The sequence below is a fragment of the Falco naumanni genome, chromosome 8 (genome assembly GCF_017639655.2).
Source record: "Falco naumanni isolate bFalNau1 chromosome 8, bFalNau1.pat, whole genome shotgun sequence".
Classification (NCBI taxonomy): domain Eukaryota; kingdom Metazoa; phylum Chordata; class Aves; order Falconiformes; family Falconidae; genus Falco; species Falco naumanni.
In genome coordinates, this window is record NC_054061.1 from 11,605,535 (window position 1) to 11,629,116 (window position 23,582).

The window sequence follows — 23,582 nt, forward strand, 5'->3', positions numbered from 1 at the left end:
TTGCTGGGAAAGCTGTGGGCTGCACCACGCAGCTGTGCCGGCTGGCCGACTCGCCGTGCAGATGCTGCGTCCCTAGAGCTGAGGTGTGAGAGTTTATGGGAGCTAAAGCTTGCTTTGCTGAAGGCTTTTGGTTCCAGTCCAATAACACATGCTGAGGGTTAGTGCTGCCTGACAGCTGCTTGGTGGTCTTGGCATGAAATGAGCTGGTGAACCTCAGCTTGGTTCCCAGTGGAGCCAGATGTTCGTGTTTTTAAAAAAACCATTACCACGGTCATTGCTAGCCAAACTACTTCTTGGCAACAGGAGAAGATTCATAGCTTGAATAAGCATGGAAAAATAAAAAAAGTCTTTCTTCAGGTCAGCATCAGTGCATTTTGGCTCCAAATCTGCTTGGGAAATCTGTGTTCTTCATGGCATTGCAACTGCAGAAAAAACGTTATGAAAATTTAGCCTAATCAGGCCTTTGTCCAGAGCATGACACTGACACAGGAACAGTGCAGGATTACGCAGGGGCTGTTCTGAGCAATGTGATACTAGACAGCCCTTTGCCTGCTTGAGACACCATCAAACATCACAGGCCAGTTTTGAACACCAGCTGTGCACCCCCCCCCCCCCCCCCCCCAGCAGCATTATCCCTCCTTTATGGGGGAAAGCTGCACAGAGGGATTAAAGCAATTTGACCACAGCTGCCCAAGAAAACAGAGAACCTTTGTCAGAACATCATCCCCCGAACCTCAGCTCTGCACCGTGACCAGCAGCCGGGGCAATGCCTCCCGAGAGCCCTGTCCCAGAGGGACTGGGCAGTGATCAGCGGGAGCCAAACGGGAAGGAGCCACACAGCCCCACCGTATCCACTGCTCAGGGTTTTTATCTCTGCCCCTCGGAGTGTAGGTGTCAGGCTCTCTTCAGCCTCCTCTGAGTGCCAGTGAGCATCCAGCTGAGTGACACAGTGTGACCTGCCCAGGGTTCCTTCTCCTCATGGGGACAGCCCAGTGGCTGCTCGAGCAGGAGTGGGAGAAGATTTAGATAAAAGGAGGCTGCTCTTATCAGCTGGAAAATTCTTGCTGGGACAGCAGGGGCCGTGATCCTGGCCCAGCTGCAGAAAATGAGGTGGCTGACGTGCCGTGCGCTGAGTGTGCAAGCCGCCTGGCTCCAGGGCCCCTTTCCCTGGCACTGGGGTGATTACCCAGCAGCAGGCAATTCTGCACATGCTGCCTCTGCAGTCAGGTTCCCATTGCACCTGTTCAGGTGGAAGCAACTTCCCTGTTATTAGAGGGCTGGGAAAGCTGCTCTGTGTGCTACTCACCCTGCTCAGGAATGAGAGTATGTCTAAGTGTTTTCTGGGAACAAACAGAGCAAGACATCTCCTCCCTTTTGCTTTGAGAAAGCCTGAGAAATCAGCACCTTTTTGTTGTAACGAGGGCTGCAGCTTGCGTCCTGCCGCCAGTCCCGACTTGCTCAGGCTCTACTGTGAACACTCAGCAGTTCTTCTGCATTGTGCTGCTGTTATTGTTGTTGTCACAAGGGTTATTATTAGAAACCCAAGCCACACTAATGACCCCAAACCTGGTGACGAGGTGACTATGAACTGCCGTGCATGAGGATAGCACCATCGGCTCAGGAGGCAGCTTTGAAGGTTGCTCAAGTACTAGGGACCTTGCCATATTGCTCTCACCTAACAGAGAAGATAAGAAGTGCATTAGCAGCTAGATAAGGAGTATCCGCATGTCACAGTCACTCCCCTGCTCACACTCAAGCAAGACATCCCTTCCTCAGCCGGGCTCTCAACGCATAACCGTGGTGTCTGATAAGGGGCACTGGGATGGCTGGCAGGAGGGAAGGCGGCAGCACTCCTGCAAAGGCATCGCAGTTGCTTTTCTCCTGGGCTTGGCCTGTTCCTAGGCTCGAAGCAGCAACACACTTGTCTGCACATCATGTTCCCCTTATTTTGTCTATGTGTTTCAGGGCAGGATGTGTCTTAATCTGCATCTGAGCAATTCAAAGCTGCTGGTACCCAGTAATGATGTTCTCAGTGCAGCTGTGGAAGAGGAGATCAGCGCTGGGATAAACGGTGGCCTCCCTACCGTTGTTTTCCTTCGTTCTCTCTGTTATTCCCGAGGTGGCTGGGCTGGTGTGACAGTAGAAACACTCAGGCATTTCAAGTCTTCTGGTTTGCTTTTACTTCCTTCGAAGTCCACATCAGTCTTGCGCAAAATGTAAGAGCAAATGAAATAATGGGGAAGAGTGTCCCAAGGGCAGCAGGCCTCATGTCTATTATAAAGATCTCCCAGCTTTGCGGCTCAAGAGGACCACATGCTGTCTGAGATGGGGAATGAATCTCCATCCTGTTCCATGATAGTGGTCTTTTCCTGCTCCTGACCCTTTCCTAGAAGCAGCCGTGTCTCAGAGCACATCTGTGCGCTGGTGAAGGTTACTGCAAGAGGATCACTAGCCTGCACTAGTTCTGCGGCTTGGGTTTTTTTACAAGTTTTTTCAGAAAAGGAAGCAATTCTAGTATATTACTTTTATCAGCATTGTGCGGGGACCATGGAGAAGCCCTTCCTGGTGCTGCTTGTGGTCTGTTAATTCAGCCTGTCAGGCACGTGAGGGTACGGGGGGGCTGGCAGGGGCACAGGGGACCCTGTGTGCTGGTGTGGGTGCAGGTATGCAGGCAGCTGCCCCCACAGCCGGGCAGGTGGGTGGCCAGGGGCGCCTGGGCTTCACCGGGCTGGCTGCGTGGGCAAAGTGCCTTTGTGGGGTGACAGGGGTGCGTGGGTGCAGGGACCTCCTCCTGCAGGCTGACGTGGGTGCATGCACCTCCAGTCACGGCTGGGGTGGGTGCTGGGCAGCGGGCACCTCCAGTCATGGCTGGGATGGGTGCTGGGGTGGGTGCTGGGCAGCGGGCACCTCCAGTCATGGCTGGGATGGGTGCTGGGGTGGGTGCTGGGCAGCGGGCACCTCCAGTCATGGCTGGGATGGGTGCTGGGGTGGGTGCTGGGCAGCGGGCACCTCCAGTCATGGCTGGGATGGGTGCTGGGGTGGGTGCTGGGCAGCGGGCACCTCGCTCTGCGGGCTGACACAGACGCAGACACCTCTCCGTTGCAGGGGGACAGAGGCGCACCCGGGGGCGGACATCGTCCCTCCTTCGGGAGAGGAGCCGGGGACCGTGCCGTGCCGTGCCGTGCCGTGCCGTGCGGCCCCGCCCGCGGCCGGCCGTTGGCGGTGGCAGCGCTGGGCGGGGCGGGCGGCAGCTTCGAATCGGCGGCGCGGCAGGAGCCCGGTGCTGCCCGGCTGCATTCAGGGATCCGCTCCGCTCCGCGCCCCGCTCCGCCCGGCCATGGGGAACGCCGAGTCCGTCCCGCGCAGCGCCTCCGGCACCGGTAAGTGCGGGGCGCATCGCCGTGCGGTGGGCTAGAGAGGAAAACCAAAGCCCCCCCCCCCCGCGACGTCCCTCGGCGTGGGGAGGGGGTGACAGTGACACAGAGGTGACGCGCGAAGGTGGCAGGTACAACGCTAGTGCTTGGACCGGGGTGAGCTACAGTGGCGCTGCGGAGGTGCCGGGTGCCCAGCGGTCGGAGCCCGTGTGTTCAGCTGCGCTGGTCACCGAGCCCGCACAGGTGCCGTGCGGGGCTTTGCTTTTCCTCTGCCCCCCCAGCAAGAGCCGGGGCGGTAAGGGCCCCTTCGCGCTTTGCGGTTCCTGCCCGGGCAGCAGCCCTGCCAAGTCCACCCGCTGTAATTCAAAGTCCTCCGCTCCCCAGCTGCCTGCCAATCCCGGCTGGCAGGCTGAGCAAACAGACCTGGGAAAACAACGGGAGCTGCGCTGGCCCGCAGCCGGGGGCCGGTTCTCCGCGCCCTTGTGCGCCCTGTGCCTGCCCAAAGAGCCCGGCAGCCGGCAGCCCGGTTGGCTGGATTTGAAGGGAGCTGATAACTGAACTCAGCCAACCGGTACGAGGTGCCCGCGCTCCGGAATACAAATAATCCGGTGTGGGAGTGAGAAAAGCCTTGGGTAACGAGTACGCTAACGTGAGGCATCGTCACAGTTACTAGTAGTGCCATACAGCAGTATGTGTCAACAAGACCCAACTTGTTTCTTGTTAACCTCTCCCTGGCCTCAGGCCTTTCAGATCTGCAAACTGCTGCTCAGGTGCATGTGACCTGCTACAGTTTCAATTTTAAATAAAACTTTGTCATTCTTCACACCTGATTCTTAGTGGCAACGTTAGAAACGTGATGATTTTTTTCAGGCATTTATAGCTTGATCCGATTGAATGACTTATTTTGAAAAGCTTTAAGTACTTAGTTTTGTTTTCTCTTCCTTTGGAGAAATCCGAAATATTTTGCTACTGGAAGTATGAGAGTTGTCATTTACCTAACGTGTAAGTTTGGCAGTGTGATGTGGAGCTGCACAGATATGTGCTTTTACCTGAGCCTCTGCACAGTGTGTGTGTACGGAGGGGAGGGAAAGGTGCTCCTGGGGCTGTGCCAGGAACCTTTGGAGCATGAGACTCCATTGCCCTCCTCTCTTGTCAATGGCAAGTGCATGTGCCACGCAGTTGTCCCATGTCGAGCAGGTTGACACTGATGCCAAGTATTACCTACTGCAGAAGAAAAAGGGATATAGGGCAATGCGAAGTATGCCTTGGGTGCATAAATCTGCAGTAAATACTTCTCGCTTCAGGAAACAGGTAATTGCAGGCAATTGGCAGAACAAAAACCCCAAAACAAATTACTTCGGAGCCTTGTTTCCTACTGGTGGTTGCTCTCAGGTGTGTGGAGCAATGCTGAATTCAGACGTGTATGTACGTTAAGAGAGAGCCTCTGCTGTTCTGCAGGCGTTGCTAGCTGCGGTGGATTAAGAGCTGATTGTGTTCCTAGTGAACGAATGCTTTGGCTGCAGGTAATGTTCTGCTGTAGTGGGTTCTCATGTTTCTTGTATTTCTCCTGGGAGCTGCTAATGCTGTGTTTGGTTTCAGGGTAGTCAGTCACCATCAGATTTACGTGTTTGCTATGTAACGGAAGATTATTTCCAACGGATGCATAACTGTGCTCCCTAATGTTAATTTTTGTTTTGAAATCCAAACATCAAGTCTTTGATTACAAAGCCAGTCCTGCAAAACAGTACCTGAGATAACATTTTTAAAGTAAATGCGCTATAGGCAAGTCAGACCTTAATAATACATTAGGTCAACAGCTCCTGCTGCACTCCCGTTTGCTTAACAGAGAAGGTAAATACATGGATTTGGTGATACTTCCAGTACTGGATACAAGGATTTGAACCAAGATGGAATTAATTGTCAAGGTCTGAGAAAGAACGAACATATGTAAAACTCAGCCTGCTCTCAATTTGAAGTAATTTCTCTACTTGCACATTATAGTAATCAGAAATCAGAGAAATCACTTTCCAAAGCCAGTAGCCCTACCTGTGTTCCAATTAAAAAAACCCCTCAAGCTGATTTCTATACCTTTGCTGTTGCTGAAGTTTCAGCTGTGCCCCCTCCACATGCTCATGCCACCCACCTTCTCCAGTACAGCTTCCATGGGCTGCACGCTGCAGCCTGATCTCTGCTAGGGATAGGGAAATTTCAGGGGTTACTAATTGTGAACAAATCCAAGCTGCTGAGCACCCCTTCTGCTGGGATCCTGTGCTGCTGGCACCATTCTCAGTCTATGCTAAAGTGTGCAAAGAGATGCTCTGGTGAACAGCTTGTGTATGCTCTAGTAGCTGCAGTAGGACTTGGAGTTTGGTGGCACTCTCTATTTCCAGCGTAGAGTAATCCCTGCTGGAAGGGCTGACCTCTCTGGGATGAGAAAGGGAATAAATAGTATCTCTAACAGCAAGTGTGTTACTGCTGTGGCAAAGAACTCTGTTCTCTGTAGCCTTCACTGAAGGGACTCGAGTAAAGTATTCTTGCTCCTGAGCCAAAGCTCAGATTTGCCCTAGGTTATTTACAAAACACAGAAAATGTTGGGGAAACATTTAACTACTGGACTTCCACCCAGTGGTGTGAATTCCTGGTCCTGCTAGAGGAGGAGACCAAGAACTTTTTTGCTCTTAGCTATATTTGAGGTACCAGTGTTTGGGCAGAAAACAGGATTGGGGGATCATAAAATCAATGAATCCTTAAAAGCTGCAGCTGTGACTGAGGTGCAAGGGTTCTCAATCTGGAAATATTGCTTTGTATGTCTTTTGTGCAGAGCTGGGGCTTGTGCTCAGGCTCTGCAGCAAGGTAAGCTGTGCAGGATGGGGCTGTCCCCTGGTCCTGGACAGGAGAGCCCTGGCTGGGCAGCAAGGCACGGGCATGGGCATCCCTCACAGAGGGCAGCTGGGGTTCAAAAGTCAGCACTTCTACTCTGTAACTACACCAGGAAAAAACAAGATGAGCTGAATAAATGCCAGGAAAAGGACATTGTGAAGCGGGTTGCTTAAGGGATTGAGACTAGTCAAAAGAAGAGTAAATAACCATGCAGCAGCTGGTCCCCGGGAGAGCAGATCTGAGGAGGACACAGCTGAGAGTGAGTTCTTATTCCTTGGTGTGGTGTGCCCCTGCAGAAGATGAAGGGTGAGCTCCATTCCTTTAGAGATCTGGTACAAATTACACAGGCTGATGGCTGGGGATGGTTTAGCTGCTTTGTTACGTCTGGATGGATGTTTAATTCTTCTGCTCAGAGTGTGGGTGTCTTTCTTGGCATTGTGATGGGCTGATGCTTGCCTAGGACTGTTGCAGGTGGATGTGGCTGGGGGCTGATGGCCAAATGAGATGCGTTGGTTGAGGGTGTCTGAGATCTGTGAGGGATGGCTGGAAATCCCAAGGTCTGTTTCAGCTTCTGGAAAAGTTTGCAATAGACAGGCAAGTCTCCAAGGAGTAATTATCCCTTGATCTAAAGCAATGTTCGTTTCAGGGAGAGTCCAAGGAGAGCTTCTGGCTCCAATATGTCACCTTTCTTTTTTTAATTCCTTTTTTGGGTCTAAATCTTCTTTTAGAATGACTGACCAAATGCAGTCCCCTCCAGGAGCAATGTGTATCCGTCCTTCTGAACAGTGGGAAGTCTCTCAGTATGGGAGAAGCTTTGAATTATTTGCATCTTGTGTGGCTCAACAAGGCTAAAAGTCACTGGAAGCTTTCTTTGCATAATGCAAGTTCACGTGTGCCTTTATTAAAGAATCATTCCCTGATTGAACTCTTTGTTCAATCTTAATGGTCTTTGAGTGTAAAACCAAATTGCAGTGCTAGGGAGCGTTACAGGTCAGCACACAGGCCTCTGTGCTGAGTTACTTTTTGGCTGTTGGTCTGAAAACTTTGGTTAGGCATCAGCTGGAGTGCTGGACATGTTGCTTGTATTTCTGGGCACATAACAAAAAGGATTGTGAATGTTGCCAGGTGTGTACATCTCTCTTGTCATGCTTAGCCTTTCTCCATTTGATCAGCAGCTCTTCTGTGTCTGATGAACGAGGCTTCTGTCCTCCCTTTCCCATCCTTCAGCAAGGACCCCCTCTAACCCCGCATGCTTCTGTCTCTCCGACTTGCAGGTGTTGTCCTGCCCTCATAGTACTTTTTGTCAGTGCGTGTGGCCTGCCAGGACCTGCCAAGCGAGTACCTCCCTGACCCTGCAGCTCGTGGTTCATCTGGTCTTTGAGGTTTGTTTTTGAGCCCCAAAACCATCTTATAAGAGCTTCTGGGGGCTGCCCATTCCGAGTTAGTCTTCCTGCAACTTTGGGACAGCTGAGCTGCTGATTTGCAGAAATTTTTCCTGGACCCAGTGTTCAACTGGGTAGTGATGAGCAAATATACAAGAATGCCTTGAAATGTGGCAAGGGAGTTCTTGGGAGCCGGGCAGTTCACGGAAAAGCCCCTACCACCGTTCTGCAGTCCCCCAGCTCTTTGGTGGGTCTGACCGTACTTCAGTGCTTGGGTTTCTCTCAGAGCGGCTTTCCCGGCCGCTGCGGGCTCTGACCTCCCCGATCCCTGCGGAAGGCTCTCCCGAAGGACCGGCCGCTGTAGAAACCGGAGGGGTTTGGTACCCAAAGGGTTTGGTTTCCCTCCGCTCTGAAGGATGCGGGAGGGTGACTCTGAAGGATGCGGGAGGGTGAATGCGACCGCTCCTGGGTTAGGTGGCGCCAGACACTCAAGAAAGCTCCGCGCTGCATTTCCCACCTTCCCCGGGGGGGGGGGGGGGGCTTCTTCTCCCCTCCCATTCCCCGGCACGGAGGGGGGCGACTTCTCCTCCCCCAACCTCCCCTTCCCCGTGTGTGTGTGTATGTGTGGGTTCTTCTCCCCCCCTCCTCCCCTTCCCCGGGGCGTGGGGCGGCTTCTCCCCTTCCCCGGAGGGGTGTGTGTGTCTTCTCCCCTCCTTCTCCCTTCCCCGGGGGGGCTTCTTCTCCCCCCCTCCCCCCTCCCCTTCCCCGTGTGTGTGTGTGTGTCTTCTCCCCCCCTTTTCCCCTTCCCCGGGGCGGGAGCTTCTTCCCCCTCCTCCCCTTTCCCGGGGGGGGCGGAGCTGCTTCTTCTCCCCCCCACTCCCCCACCCCATCCCTGGGAGGGAGGGGAGCTCCCCCCCCCCCCCCCCCCCCCCCCCCCCCCCTCCTTCCCCGGGAGAGCTTCCTCCCCTCTGCTTTGGGGATGGCAGTGACATGCTTGGCCGGTATCTCGCCATTCCTACAGCTGGACACTTATTCACGGGTGTTTTGTCCTTACCACTGTCCTTCTTGCTCCAGGTCACTGTACCCAGCTGCCAAAATATTCTGTACCGCAGTAAATTCCTGCATGAACTGGGCTTGCTTGCATTGCCCGTCATGCGTGGATTAAGGGTAGGTACGTTTCTGAGTTAACCTGCACCCATTAGGCTCTAGGCAGGCTCAGCTAGCTGTGGGGAAAATAGCACATTCATGTTAAGCATGGTTTACTCACAGACACTTTCATTTTGCACCGTGGAGTTCATTAACCCCGCTAACAAATCGCTTCTGCTGAACTGCAGTTCAGCACTACAAAATGCTGGAGCCTGTGCCAAGTTCAGCTCGCCTGGTGCCTTGGGACTGTACCGTACGTTATAGCCTTAGGTGGATTGTTACTGATAAGTGAGCAACATTGATGTGGATTTATCACAAAGACAATGATAGAGAGTATGTCTTGTGTTTTCTCTTCAATGCATGATGCTGCTTCAAACCAGCCCAGCAGTTTGGGCGTGTGGGATTCCCTGCAGCCCCGTCTGCAGGCTCAGGAAAAGTTGCTGCTTAGTGGTGATGTCTTGTTGCCTGTCTGGATTAATTGCGGTTCACGGTTTGCTGGCAGGTGCCTTTGCGTTGGTCTGGGGCAAACACAAAGTGCCCCGTGGGCTGGTTGGCTCTGTAACAGACCTTCACTGGGCAGGGGACCACCCTGAGGAGTGGGTCGCACAACACGGTGGCACCCTGTGGTAGCTCACGTGTGGCTCAGCAGCCCAGTGAACAAAGGCGAGTGAGAGGTTTTTCACGTTAGAGTGGAAAAACTTGAGGGACTGATGTGCCTACTCCTGCATGGCTCTGAAATGCAGTTATACAGGGCTTGTTTGTAAGGGTTTTCCCTTTTGCTTGCTTTTTCTCTCCTTACACACACAGCTCAGCCTCTGTAATAGCCTTTCTCCTCTCAGAGTTGCTCTGGCTGCAAACCCACTGCTGTAGGCTGTATCCTTGATTAAATACCTGCACAGTTCTCCTCCCCTCCACAAATTGCTCTGACTTCTCCTGCCAGCTGCTTTTCAGGAAATCAGAAAGGGAAAGGAACCTAAAATCTATTTGCTGGACAAAACATGGACAAATGTGTTAGGACCCAGATGAAGTGACTAATTAAAGCCCTGAGGGGAGACGGGAATGCCCTTGTGGTTGTGTTCCTGTTATGTCACCCTGTTACACCCCTGTTTGGAGCTCTTCCCTGAGGACAAGCATCTTATCTGCTCTGCAGGCTGCTACACATACCTAAAAAGGAGCATCCATATGCCCCGACTCGAAACGACTCCAGTTTTCAGAATCTGTCATTCAAATAGTACAGTTATAAATGCCTGCTCCTGCCTTGAACTGGAACATAAATGTTTATAACTTCTGTAACTCTTGACAGTTTTCCCATTAATTTAGTGCTGAAAAACCCTTTCATTTCTGGGTACCAGCCTGAAGTCTGTTAAAAACTTCTTCCCCATCAAGGACAGAAGCTTTGATTTTACAATCCTGCTCTCAGTTTGCAGAGGGACACTCTTATGTGTCCCTCAAGTTTCTCACACTTGTGCCACCTTCTCTGTCACCTCTTCCCTTTCTGGCTGAGATCATTCCTGTGGCTCTGAGAGCCCCTCAAGAAGTGTGTACTGGTGGTTCCTGGGATGCCGGTACAAATCCTGCAGTGAAGGGTAAGATGAGGGGAGAGTAGAAAGGAATGAAAAACTTCAGGTCCTGAAACGATGCTAAAATTCACCCAGCCCTTTATTGTCTCTATTTCTGGGTCTTTGATAAAACTGAAACTCAATTCTAAATAATGTGCAATATTTCGGTAAGTAAGAGCAGGACAAAGAAGCTATTTAAAGCCACCGTCTTTCCAGGGCTTGGCTCCCAGGCACTGCTGCTTTTGTGTCATTGTGTCTATGGAAAACACATACAAGAGGCTAGTGAAATACAATGTGCACTAAGTACAAATTTAGAATGCATGCAAAGGTCAGATGTGGTGCATGCTTGGGTTTGGGGAGATGAAGGCTTTGGGCTAGTGCAAGTTAACTTGGGATTTCTGTAATACAAGGAGGAATGTTATAAATGGACAGTGGAAGAGTATGTAGATACGGTTTACACAATATACGTAAAATACACAACACACAGCCTATGCAATAGAATAACCTGTATGGCCCGTTCCTGCGTGCTTTTTTGTTTGTTTGTTTTTTTATTTGTTTGTTTTTTGTTTTTGATCTGAATTTGAAACATTATCTTCCACTCATAGCCCTGCTCTGTCTTGGTGTTTGAATCTTGGATGAGTCTCTCACACCGGCAGTACCCTTCAGTGTCCTTGGTTGTATAATGAGGCTGGGAGTATATGCACAAAACGTTTTAAGATCCATAAATATGAACACAAAGTGTCACAACAACTGGCCAGCTGGAAAGCAGCTACAAAACTATCAAAGAGCTTGCTAACCTGGAATGTCTTTGTTCTTGTAATAGGATGAATACAATAAAATGAATACAATAAAAGGACTTGCTAAAGGCTGTGCTGAAGGAGCTGGTTGTCACAGGTTGGTTGAGAGGATGGGGCATGGGAGGGAGGCTGGAAGTTCCCCAGGAGGAAAGGAGAGCCCACAGGGATGTGTTGGAGGTTACAGCTGGCAGGCTTGTGCTGTACTGGTGGGAGGGGGAGAACCTGTCTGAATACTGGACCTGCACAAGCTGGAAAGAGCCTGTTACAAAGTGGAGGGGTAGCCTGAAAACTAAGCAGGATTTTGGAATCCTAAAGGAGTCCATTAAAAATAAAATAAAATAGAAATACATATCTCTGAAGAGCTTTGCTGAGGAGATGGGGCAGGGTATTTTTTGCTGTTGTTGTCTTTGGGTTGGCTTTCTTTTTGGGTACAGGCACTTGTGCTCCTGTGCTTTCCTAAGAGTGAAGTGTATGTGTCTATTTAAGAAATTACAGGAGAACCTTAGTGCTATGAAAAGTATCTCTTATGTGCCCCTCAAGGCTGAAACCCTAGCCAGCAAAGCCAAGAAGGCAGAGTGTGACAAGGGAGAGTTGCTTAAGTTACAGGGGAGAAGTCTGTAGTGTTTGGGTGTGGGGCCAGTATTCCCAGTAAGAAGGGGTGCTAGAGAGGGTCTAAAACCCAACACTGAGCTCAGGAAAGCTGGAGATGGGAGTGATGTACACTGCATCCCAAATCACTGTGGCTGCTTCAAATGCTGTGTTTTCAGGGCACAACACTCATTCAAACAATACATTGTTATAACAAGATCTTATGAAAATCCACAATTGTGGGGTTGTCCTACTGTCTTGATTATGTGAAGTGGAAACCAAGGCATGAAATGATGCAACATATCTGTAGCGATTTATAAATATTGTTCTGGATGAAGGATTTCTATTCTCCTGGTTGCAGCAATCCCCTAAAGCTTGTGAGAGTTCAGGAGTCCTGGATAGGATCCCTGCTGTCATCTCTGAACTGTGCTGCCTTCCCAATGCCTAGGGATATAAAAACATCACATAAATTTTAAAGCCTTATCTGTGCCTCCTTTCTTCAGCATTGTGATAGATTTTTGGCCTTGTTAAAATAATCTTCTGCAAGGATTTATCTATTTTTCGTGTGTCAAAGATATTTTATTTTAGAAGTTCTTCATGCTGAATTAATTTGTTCTGTCAAACCTGTTTTGTTTTTCACTTGAGCCCTACGAGTGAGAGAATCTGGCTCCCAGAAACGTGTGTGCATCTTTTCTCCTGCATGTGGCACTCCTGTGCCAAAAATTTAAAACTTTCAACCTGCAAAACCCTCTGAAGAAATGCAGCCCTCCACGTCTCAGATGCATCCAGCAGGGATGGCTCTGGACCCCAGCTCAGAGCTTCCCCTGTGTGGTGGGGTTCAAACCAGCATGGTTCCTCATCTGAGCCATACGTCATCCTGACAATGGGAGTGAGGAAAGGCATGGCCTCAAAACCTCGCATTTGGGCAGGAAAAAACACTTCTTTTGGAGATACGGAGCCCTCCCTTCCCTCTCTTGTCCACTCGTGCCTTGCAAAGGGGAGCTGAAGGCAGTGGGATGCTGCAGGGACAGGACTTGTTTCTTTCCTTACCCAGACGGGGATAATACGGTTTGTCTCTTGGGAAACGAGTCTGTATTGCAAACTGGTAAATTGGGTTGGTTGGAGCCGTGAGCTGCTACTCTTTTTCTCTATAATTTTTTTTTAATCTGTAATTTTCTGAATGCTAATGAGGCTGAGACAAACAACTTTCTGAAATGCAACATGGTAACACTAACCTGAGTATCTCCTGCTGTGGGCTGTGGCAGGCGATGCTGCCTGGTCCCTGTCCCTTGGGAACAGCTTGGATTGTCACAACCATCCTTGTCACAGCCCCTTGGGTTTGGAGGGTGCTGGTGAGGGGGGTACCAAGTATAACTCGCCAGGGATTAACTGCACCTCTCATTCTGGCTAAGGATTAGATAGCTGGATGCTGTTAGTCTCTCCGTTATGAGCAATGCATTCAACAGCAATTTTAAGGTGCTTCAGGGCTCCTGCTGACACCAGGGGTGCTAACTCCAGGTTTGCTTCATATCCACACTTGTATGAACACGGAGCAAGGTGAGGGAATGAATCTGTACCATAAGCATGGCAGGATCAGTGCAGGACCTGTGCCATGCAGCTGCTGAAGCTGGTGCAGTTTGCAGGTGGCAGGAGGAGCGTGGGCAGAGGGAGCAGGCTGGGTAATGGAGGAGGCTGGAGAGTGTGAGGAGGAGGAGAGAGGTTCTCACTTGTTCCCCTCACACTGGCGTGGAGAAACAAACAGAAACTGAGCTGTCCTGGCTGTGCTGGTGGGCCATGCTGTGACAAGGGCCCTGCAGGGCTGTTCTCCTTCCCCAGCCGCACAGTTTTGCTGAGTGCTCCTCGTGCCATGCTGACAGTGTGACAGCATCAGGCAGGAGCAGGAAGGTCCCTGGGCACTGGGTGTGGAGAGCACCTGGGGTGGGAGCTGGGGGCAAGGGGGGGGGGAGTTGTGAAAGGCTGGAAAAAAAGCAGAATCGGAAAAACAAGAAGCAGTTGTTTTGTTAAGCTGCCTCATTCTCTCTATTTCTGTAGCTAACCTTATGCTTCTCAAAGCAATTAAAAACAAACCCAACAAAACCTCTTCAAAAAATATTGCAGGGTGTTTCTTTGTGTGCTTTGACTAAGCTGTTCCTCATAAACCCGTGGCTTTTGCGTAAACACAGCTATGGCAGGCAGAATTATCTGCTTTTTTGCAACTGTCAAGTATCTTCGCTCCCCCAGTAATGTATAAGCAGGGAGAGTGAGGCTGGGAGAGGCAAGTCCCGACAGAGCCCGGGGTGCCCTTCTCTGCCAGCAACCCCCGTACCCCTCCCTGGTCCCCCCTCCTCAGGGGGGAGGGGACTGCATGGACCCCAAGCCAGCTTGTTGCTGGATGCCTGGGCTGGGTGGTCATCGCATCCCCCATGGGAAACATTGGATCAGCTCTGGGAAGTCCCAGGATGAACATTAAGCTGGCCAAGGGTCTGAGAGAGTGAGGGAGGGACACCGAGAACCCCCTGGGCTGCATCTTTGGGGAAAGCACATTCTCAGGGCTACAAATGTGCAGCTGGTGGTGGGTAGCGCTGCCTTCCCTCTGCACTTTTAAGTGGTAGCCAGTGCTGGAGCCTCCCAGCAGAGCTTGGGGTGGCAGCAGAAGCTGTTTTGTTGCTAATTGCTGTGTGTCTGCCCCCTTGTCACCTCCAGTCACAGCTGACATGCTAAATCCAGTATCTCCTGGAGATATGGGGGACCTCCCTTCCACCCCTGTGGGCTGGGTCTGTGGGCTTCAGTGACTTTTTTTTTTTCCCCAGATAAAGTGAACAAAAATTGTGTCCCGTGATGGCTCTGATAAGCTGGAGGCTCCAGACATGGTGCAGCTCAGACTGCCCATTATAGGTCTTTGTTTATTTTTTTTAAAAGAAGTCTAATCACACTATCTTGATTATGGAAAAAATTATATTAATATGCCAGAAGCATAACTGTTGCCGGTGGAAATAAAAAATGACCCTTTTCTTTCCCCCCCTCCACCCACCTTTTTCACAGTAGTTTGCTGGGAGGGAGCTTTCCTTAGGCACTGGTGGACCACTGCAGGGATTCTTTCTCGTGGACCAGTAGAGCCCTCTCCAGAACATTACTGGTCTCGGGTGCTTCAGGAGGTGGTGAAAGGGACCCCAGTAAAATTCCAGGTGGAATAACGCACTCCTGACTCTTAATCTATCATTCAAATCCTCTCAGGACTACTTTTAGGGCATGTTACTACTGCCCTTGAAGTACTTATAAAAATCTCGTTATCAGCATCTTTTATAATGCTGGATCATCCCACTATTTAGATAATTGTGCAGTCTGTTCCCTTTGAGTCTGCCTTGCTGGCTGTGGGGGATGATACCATGTTATCAGCTTTGCCTGGCTCTTCAGATGTGCCAAAGGACCTGTTGTGCCTGGGCTGCTGGTGAGAGCAGATGGTCCCTGGGTGCTTTTCCTGTCCCTTTTGGGACCGGTGCCACTCAGGCCTCAGCTCCTGGGGCACCGTGTGGCTCCCCAACCCTGGGAAGGGAAGAAGTGTCATCCAAGACAGCCCTTACCCACCTCAAACTGCTACTGCCTCTTCTGCAAGACCTTTTTCTGGGCTGGTGGTGCTCTCCTGCTAGCTGCTAATGCGCAATTAGCTCTGCCAGCACTCCAGATGAAGATGTGACCCCAAGTGATGCTGCACATGGTCTGAGCGAGCTTTCCTGTCACTGCCTGGGGGTGCAGCAGTTGCATGGGACCTGTGTTAAGCCAAGTGGCCCTCAGTGCTTGGTGCACCTCACGAGCAAGGTGAAAGCCAGCACTGAGGTGGCTGCCCAGGCTCAGCCCTTCGTGGTTCTTACTGAAGGCTCTTTGTGGGAGCCCTGTGGTGACGATGCATTGAGTGATGTATTTCATGAGAGGGTTATTTCAATGAAACACAATGTGCTTTTGTGCAATTATATGGTGTCTTTTAAATCATTTCCTCTAACAAGTCTGTCCGCACCCAAATATAAAATAAACATTTTGAAAGGCTGCAAAGATAAACACGCAAATGTTACCCTTAAATGCATCCTTTCTCCTCCTCCCTGCCGACACCTGCTCTGTTGCCTGGACAGGATGGGCATCCAGGAAGGCTGAGTTAAGATAACCCAGCGTAAACTTTGGCAATTACTGACTTTCTAGCCCTTCACTTCGAAGCCTCAATATGCTTTTTAATCAGTGACTTTCTTGGAAAAAAGAAAATGAAAGCTGGGACTTATTCTGTCACCTGCTTGCTCTGCCGTTTTAAGGTGAACGCTTCCCTCTCATCCCTTTGAGGCTTTGTACCATTCTCAGTGCTGGTGCCTGGGGTTAGACTGGGCTTGCAAGCCTTATTCCATGTGGGCTGTGTTGCTCTGTTTTATTTCTAGGTTGCTCCCACCTGTTTTTGGGCATGTGATGCCCCTGTGCTGCCCAGACCCCTGCCTGTGCAGGTGCTGACCCTGCTGGTGGGTGAACAAATACAGGTTTTTTTCCCACTTTTGTCAGCTTGGCAGTAGCCACTGCTACCTAACAGCTGCTGTTGTCTTGCTCCTCTGAAGTTTTCCCTTCTTTCTTTCTTTCTTAAAGCTTTCCTTTAGGAATAATTTGGGGGAAAGAGAGGGGATTTTAAGCCCTCTTCACTCAGCCTGTTTTCTGGGCTGATAAACCAGTGATGGGTATGGGGAGTTGACGCTTTAAGGGGAGGAAATTGCCCTAATGAAGCTGCCTGCTTATTTCTCCTCCTTACACCCTCCCCAACTCATTTGCTGCTTTGCCATTCCCGTGACTACGTGGTTTCTTTAGCAGCTTCTTCTGAAGGGTCCCATCAAAGACAGGATGAAAATCTAACTGCGTTGTCAATCAGCACTCTCACATTGCTTTCCTTATTCACCCATCCCCTTTCCCTGTGAGACTTGTTCAGGCTATAGCCTGTCTCTGCTGTGAACCCCAGATGGAAAAGTGCCCTGCTTTTAATTAGCATCTTGATTAGTTTATCAGGCATTGGCACCATGCTAACTGACTTGTCGTTCCTGGATGCACTTTTCAGTAGAGTTCTTGTTCTTGCTCTCCTGTAGTGTGTAATTTTTTTTTTTTTAGTTATCACAAAGTGCATCTTTTTACTGGTTCAGGAAGATACCACTCTGAAATTCAATGTGTGTTAGCTGAGCTGAGTGGTACATCTTTTTTCCAAATAACGAAATCACCTCAGTTTTTCTGCTTCTTATGCCTAGCTCCAGATAATGCCTGACCATTAATCCCAGAAATGCGCTGTGGTAGGAAAGGTGTAGCCCTGTGACAGATAAGCTTGACTGACATAAATAATTTAGCTCCTCTGTACCCTCCTTTTCTTCCATAACTGCTGGAGTTCGAGGTGACCCACAGAGTCATCTGAAATTCTCCTGCAAGTGCTCAACTGGTTTGACTTTTTTCAGCTATGTCAGCTATAATTTACGGTCATGCTCCACTGTCTCCAGTAAGATCATATTCAATATTTTTATATCCTTTTTCTGCTATACTAAGTGAAGAAAAAATGTAGGTATTTTGCCTATTTACATTTTTGTGTGAGCTAAGCTCTGAATACTGGATTTCCCCCACCCCTTTCCCTACTGATTTTGTCTCCCCTGAATCATCTTTATCTGTCTTGTGATGGAATGCTGCTGCTATCTTTATATTCTGGCTTTTTGCTGGGAAATTGCATTTCAGTTGTTGGTGTTGATTTACACTTGGTTAGCTGGGCTTTTTCTCCTCTTTGATGGCAGAGTGCTGCCTGGGGTTTTGTTCCAGAATTAAGTGATCCTTGGGACTATTAAATAGGAATCGAGCTGGAACAGGAACAGTAGTTCTGTAGTTTCCCATGGCCTACACACAGCTTTGGGGACACTGTGCCTTGGGGACCAACAAATAAGTTGACCACAAGAGGGACTGAGCAGCGAAGCCCAGGGGTGAGGGTAGCCTACGAGTACAGTTTGCTTTTCGTCAGCGATTGCAGCCTGTGTGGCTGGGATGTGGACCCTGCTGCATGGGTGGTTGCACTGGGAGCTGGGATGCTGAGGGTCTGGGTGGCACTGGCCACTTTGCTGTTGAATCTGGCACGGAAACTGGTAGATGGTCCGTATCTGTGTGGCATGGTACCAGATTTTTCTTGTAAGGGCCTGAAGGATGTTCTTTCTTCAACTTCCCAGCAGTTCCCCCAGGCAGCTTTGCACCCAGGGGACTGCAAACGTGGCTTAGATCCTGGCTTAGACCCTGGTTAGGACCTTATCTTCATCAAAGGAAATACAAGGAGGGCGGGCAGCTCCAAGGAACCCACTTGCTGGTGATCCCGTGTAGTTTGCTCATCGGTATAACCTCACCAGTCTCCTTGCGACATGAGAGCTCATGTCAGAAACCCCTCCCTTGTATTCAGGCCGATGTTTCTCCCTCAGCGGAGCTCACCCACCTCCATCTGATCTGTTGGTGGGCAAAAAAACCGAGTCCATATGACCAACCCTTCTCTGCCAGATCCCCTAATTGAAGGAGGAGTAATGTGAGTGATTCCTAGTACACAAACCAGCACAGCCCCTTAGCAAGGGTCTTGGCAGAGCTGAACCGGCCAGGCAGATGCGGTGTGTCAGTGTGGTGGTAATGGATTTCTGGCAGAGGTTTGTGTTATCTAAGGGGTGGTGGATTTACAGCCTGTGGGAATCAAACTGCTGCACATGCTTTGAACGTTGGGAAGAAAAAAAGTTGTATTGGCTTTTGCTTGTGATTTCACCGGCAATCCAGGAAATTCACAGCTGATGGGGGAATGTCTTGGCTGCTGACCCTGGAGTGGGGTGGGGGGATTCAAGCAGGGCTTTTTTGTTTCATCTTTATAGTAGTGACTCACTGGATACTTGACTTTATTCTTTGACTGTGATGTTTTAATGTGAAACTTTGCAGATGGAGAACTGACACTAATGGAGCAAGGTCATTTTGCTCAGTCGGTGTGAAGAGAGCTAACCCAGGGCTTGGATAGTTCTTAGTCCTTGTCAGGTTTCTGTGTGAGCCTTTCCCCAACTTCACATCCGATCCTATTCCCAGTGAAAGCAATGGAAACACAGTCTCATGGGAGGGTGTTTCTGGTTATTGGGTTCTCTCTAGATCAAGGTACAGAGCATGCCTGTTGTTGAGCTGCCCTACCTGAAGAGGACATCCTTCTAGCATCCTTCTGGCTAGAGCTGACAGGGCATTTGGCTGCTGGGGTTGTGCTTGGCATAGTGCCTGGTGTGTTTCCTCGCCAGGTGGAGGCAGTGGTGACTGAGAGCATCCAGTGGCCTCCCTGGAGTACGTGACCTTGAACAAGGTCGTCGTCTGCATTTCTGTGCCTCCACATTTTCCAGCTATTCATGGGGATACTGTTGACATTGCCAGTGTTTTCTTAAAGCGTGTTGAAACTGCTCTGAGATCTGCTAAGAAATACTGTATGCAGGTATATTTGTGGTATTTTGGTTCAAAGGGACCGTTAGCATTCAGCCTGGCCTCACCTCTGGCTTGATGCAAGCTGTAGTTTCACACAGCTTTTCCTATCTGGCTTCCATGTTATATGCCATGTTTCTTCTTGACTTGAAGTTTTGGTAGGGAGAGAGGTATCTGTGGGGTAAGAATGCCACAGAGATTTTCCAAGGTCCCAAGCTGTCTGAAAAATAGTTAGGGTAGACAAAAAGGTGGTGTTGCAAAACTAGCACTGGACATTTTTTTGCATTTAAATAGCTTTAAAAATTATTTTTAGTGGGCTAGCATCCTCACTGCCATTGCCAAATCCACTGAGTGCAGGTCTAGGCCCAACATCTGATTCAATTCCTGATGAATCATTATTTCCACTGCTTATTTTTCATAATTGCTTTTGCTAATCTTCAGCTGCATTTGTTTAGTGCTTGCCATCCCCTTCATCCATGGGTACAAGTCATGAGGTGTCAACATCCTGCTTGTGTCCCTTGTGATGCTCAGTGAAGCTGTAAACACAGGAGAAGATGATCTTTGGCTGGTGTAAATTATCAAAGCTGTGCTGATATGAGTGGATCTATAGCAACATACACCAGCTGCGGAAATGCTCACAGGATATTTCGTTCCTGCTGGCTGGAACAACAGAAAGCTGGTGGGGAAAATGGCCTTATTCAAACATACCTGACGTAAGTAAGACACACAGCTGAGCAACTCGCCACTCCTTTGTTTTGGTCTGTTAAGGTTTAGCAAAAAAAAAAACCAAAAAAACCCAACAAACCCACAAAACTTTTGAGCTTCTATGCTTATTGCTGTGCAGTCAGTTTTACAAGCTCTGTACATCCACTTGGACATGCAGCAGCCTGTTAAACTGGTACCCCAAGACAGATGCGCCCTGGCAGCACACAGGGGCAAACTTCCAATGAAAAGAATTACCAGATTAAATAAAGGTTAGCTACTTATATGCAGGGAAACTTCATCTTTTAACCAGAAACAGAGTTCAGTTGTGTAATTCTTACTTATACCAGCACTGATTCCACTTGGGTTCCCTGCAACTGGTGAAGGGATGAGAAGGCAGAGGGTTTGTTTGGATTCTGCTGCATTGACCTGATGGTGCTGTGTCAGAACAGTAAATGCTGCAGGAAGAAAAAGGCATTGAAGTCAAACCTTGTTGTCATAATGAAAGGAAACGACCCCTTTTGAACTTGAGCTGAATTTGCAGAATGTCCTTACCCCAATGTGTGTCACCGAAACCCTTCAAAATGGGGTCAATTATAAACAACTTCATTAAACTCTCCACGGAATAGGAGGAGAATGGTGGGCCAGGAAAATTTATCGAACGGAAAAGGACGAGATCTTTTTAAAAATAAAAAGGAAGAAATTGCTCCTTTCCAGCTTCTCGGAAGGAATTGCAAACAATGGAGGTGAATGTGAAACCCAAGATGCAAAACCATCTCCTGCGATTAACTCCCCCGTGTAGGCTGCTGAGCTCCGGCAGCCATCCGGCTGTGGGACCTGCTGCTGGCGCGGCGTTTCCCCTCCGTGTTGTACGGCCGTACATATGTACGGGGGTGCGTGTTTCTCCCCCCTCCGGCTTGCTTTCATTCAGGAGAAAAGTTGCCAGTGGGCAAACACTAATCCATCCTGACAGCTCTGCCCATCTTCCTGCATCCAGCAAACAGCTTGATTAAGGTCTCCGGGGCTTTATTAGTGCAGCTTGTTGCCTGCGAATTAATCAACAGGTTGTGCGTGTTTAACTCTTTGTTGGAGCTGGCTGGGGGATGTTCCACGTTGCTGTGGGCGTTGAATCGAGCCTTTTGAACTGACTTTTAAATACGGTGCAGCAGAAATAGCCTGAAGTGGCATCAGAGTCTTGATTTCTTGGGGCAGGAGGTGAAGCAATCCCGTGGGCACCTGCAGAGCCTGCTAATCCAGCTTCTGATCTCTAATAGCAATTTTAGACTTTCACTTTATTTCTTTTGGCTGTTCACCTACCCATTGTAAAATAACCATTATTCATGCAGAGGACAGCCAGACGAAACCTGTACTTTGCTTAATTATCCATAAGAAGTCAGATGTCCTCTGGGCCCCTCCAAAGTGGAAGTGCACACAGGAGTTGCAACCTCCGTGCTGTTTTGGGGTTTGTTCTGGAACATGTGCATAGGTTGCCTGTATGTTTTATTTTGTAGTGTTATCTTGCAGACTTTTGGCTTGTTCTTTAACTGTTTGGTCTCACCATACTAGGATTAGGGAAAAAAAAGAACTATGTAGTTGCTGTGGTTTATACTTGAGCTTTGATAATGAGTAGAAGATTCAGGCAGTACATGTTGAATTTTCAGGTGGCTGTGCAGATACCAATGTGAAGATGGGTATAAGGAGTTGAATATTTTATTATTTCAGCAATCATAGGATTTCTAACTTCTTGCTTGCATGTACATGGGGAGACCCTGCTCCTTATCTCTGTTTCCCATTTCCATGCATGACCTCTCATCTCCCAGTCGCTGGTGGGCCCAGTTGATGCACCGTATCAGTGTGCACACTTGTGCCCATTAGCGCTGCGTGTCTCTGATGGACCGGACAGATACCGACTGCACTCCCACAGAACGTGAGCCCTGGGGGGCCAGCGGCACTCTGCACATGGAATTACATTCGATCTGATCTGGACTTCACTCCACAGTGAACAATGGTGAGAACAGCCTGAGCCACGTAGCTTGTATTGATTATTTTTAGCCACAATCAAAGATAAAAGAAGAATGTGCCTATACGGCAGTTGTCTCCTGTCTCAGCTGGAGGACAGCAGCGAGCAGAGGGAGAGCCCCCAGGCCCGCTGCTCTGTGCACCCTCCCTCAGGAGGGATGCATGCATCTCCTGCAGTTTGCTCCAGTTGGAGAAGAGCAGTGTGCGGTGGGGCATTTGCCAACCTTCTGTCTTCAGCAGCTGGACAACATCTGTCTTCTTGATGATGTACAAATTCACACATCTTGATAATGATTTTCACGCCTATTTTACCAGAAGGTTTTAAGCATCTTAGTCCTCGATCTGACTTTGTTGCATCCAGGTGAGAGCAGTTTTGTTGCTCTGTGTGCCAGCGGGGAGGATGAGTGGCACAGATGTGGCCTGCCCCAGGGGTCCATGGATGGTGGCTATCTCTGTAGCTTTGCTGTGAGTTCCTTTGTGGCCCTTCCATGAGCTCCTGGTCCTGCTCCTGGTGTCTCACAGCTGGGAGCTCTTGCCTACCCAGGACGAAGCTCTTTGCCTGGGGTCACAGATGGTCTGTGCCCTTCCACTGTAGGGCTTTGACTCCTGCCACCTTCTCTTTTCTTCTCCCACTGACCCTGGGCTCTCTTGCAAGCAGCCGATTGCTCAGTGCAGATGCTGATCCTTCAGCCTTATTTCCATGCTGATGATGGCAATTCTGTGGTAGCCAGAGGTGATACAGGCAAAGCTGCTTCCTGGGAACAAGCTGGGGAGTTAAAAACTTGTGACTTAGGGCTTTGTGCATTTCTGGCCTCCAGACCCGTCCATACTCTGTGACTGCAGCAGGGCTTGTAAAGGCGGCAGAAAACCTTAACTTCTGTTTTGTTGCTTTGCTCATGGACTGGCTTTTTGCTGCTTGCAGTAACCAGTTGAGGTAACCCATGTAGGGTGTGAAGCGCTGTTGAGCAAAGAGGCAATGGTTCCTGCCTTAGAGCAATGCAAGTGGATGTGCAAAGCCCTAGGACAGGGAGGGTGAGGCTCCAGGTCTGGATCCTCAGCATCTGTGGGTGAAGCAGCTTGAGGGGAGGAAGAGGCAAGCTTGTAGGTACCTGCACCAGCAGTCAGAGCTCCCTGGCAGGAGGCTGAAGCACCACCAGATGCCACGTGTCTGAGCAGGAGCTCACCCGTGTTGCTGCCTAAGCACCTTTCCAGGTATCAGCAGAAAAGCACGTACAGAGAAACTGCTTTCTCTACCCCATTTAAAATGCTGAAACAATTAATGTGCTCTTACAAGTGAGGTCTTTGTGGTAGACAGAGGGAAAAGTGGCTTTTCTGAAGGAAGATTTTAAGTCAAATGATTTCTGGCCACTGTAGTCTTGAGGATCTAGGGAGTCTTGAGAGAGCAGGTACCGGCACAGCTGAAAAAGTTACCTTGACATCAGAGGCACAGCAGCCGATTCCCCAATGTCCCATCAGTGAAGACTTTCCCTACAGGACAGATGATCCACCTCTGCCCATCCATCAGGATATTCATGTTTCTCTATTCATGAAGGCACACAGGCTCAATCTCTTCTCTCCACCCCCCCGCCCCCTTCCACCAGCAGGGAATAACAAAAAGAAAGCTGTGAGCCTGTAAGCTGTGGGAGGGGGAAAGGGGGAAACAGTGTT

The 23,582-nt window shown here is 49.6% G+C and overlaps 1 protein-coding gene across 1 annotated transcript in view; it reads left to right on the plus strand.

The window, feature by feature from the left end:
• The first annotated feature begins 3,276 nt into the window (after positions 1–3,276).
• Positions 3,277–23,582, plus strand: part of NEURL1B (neuralized E3 ubiquitin protein ligase 1B) — a 143,035-nt gene continuing 122,729 nt past the window's right edge. Inside the window, exon 1 of the mRNA XM_040603023.1 lies at positions 3,277–3,380. Within this exon, the coding sequence (XP_040458957.1) occupies positions 3,338–3,380 (43 nt within the window). The 5' untranslated portion in view covers positions 3,277–3,337. The remainder of the gene's footprint in view (positions 3,381–23,582) is intronic.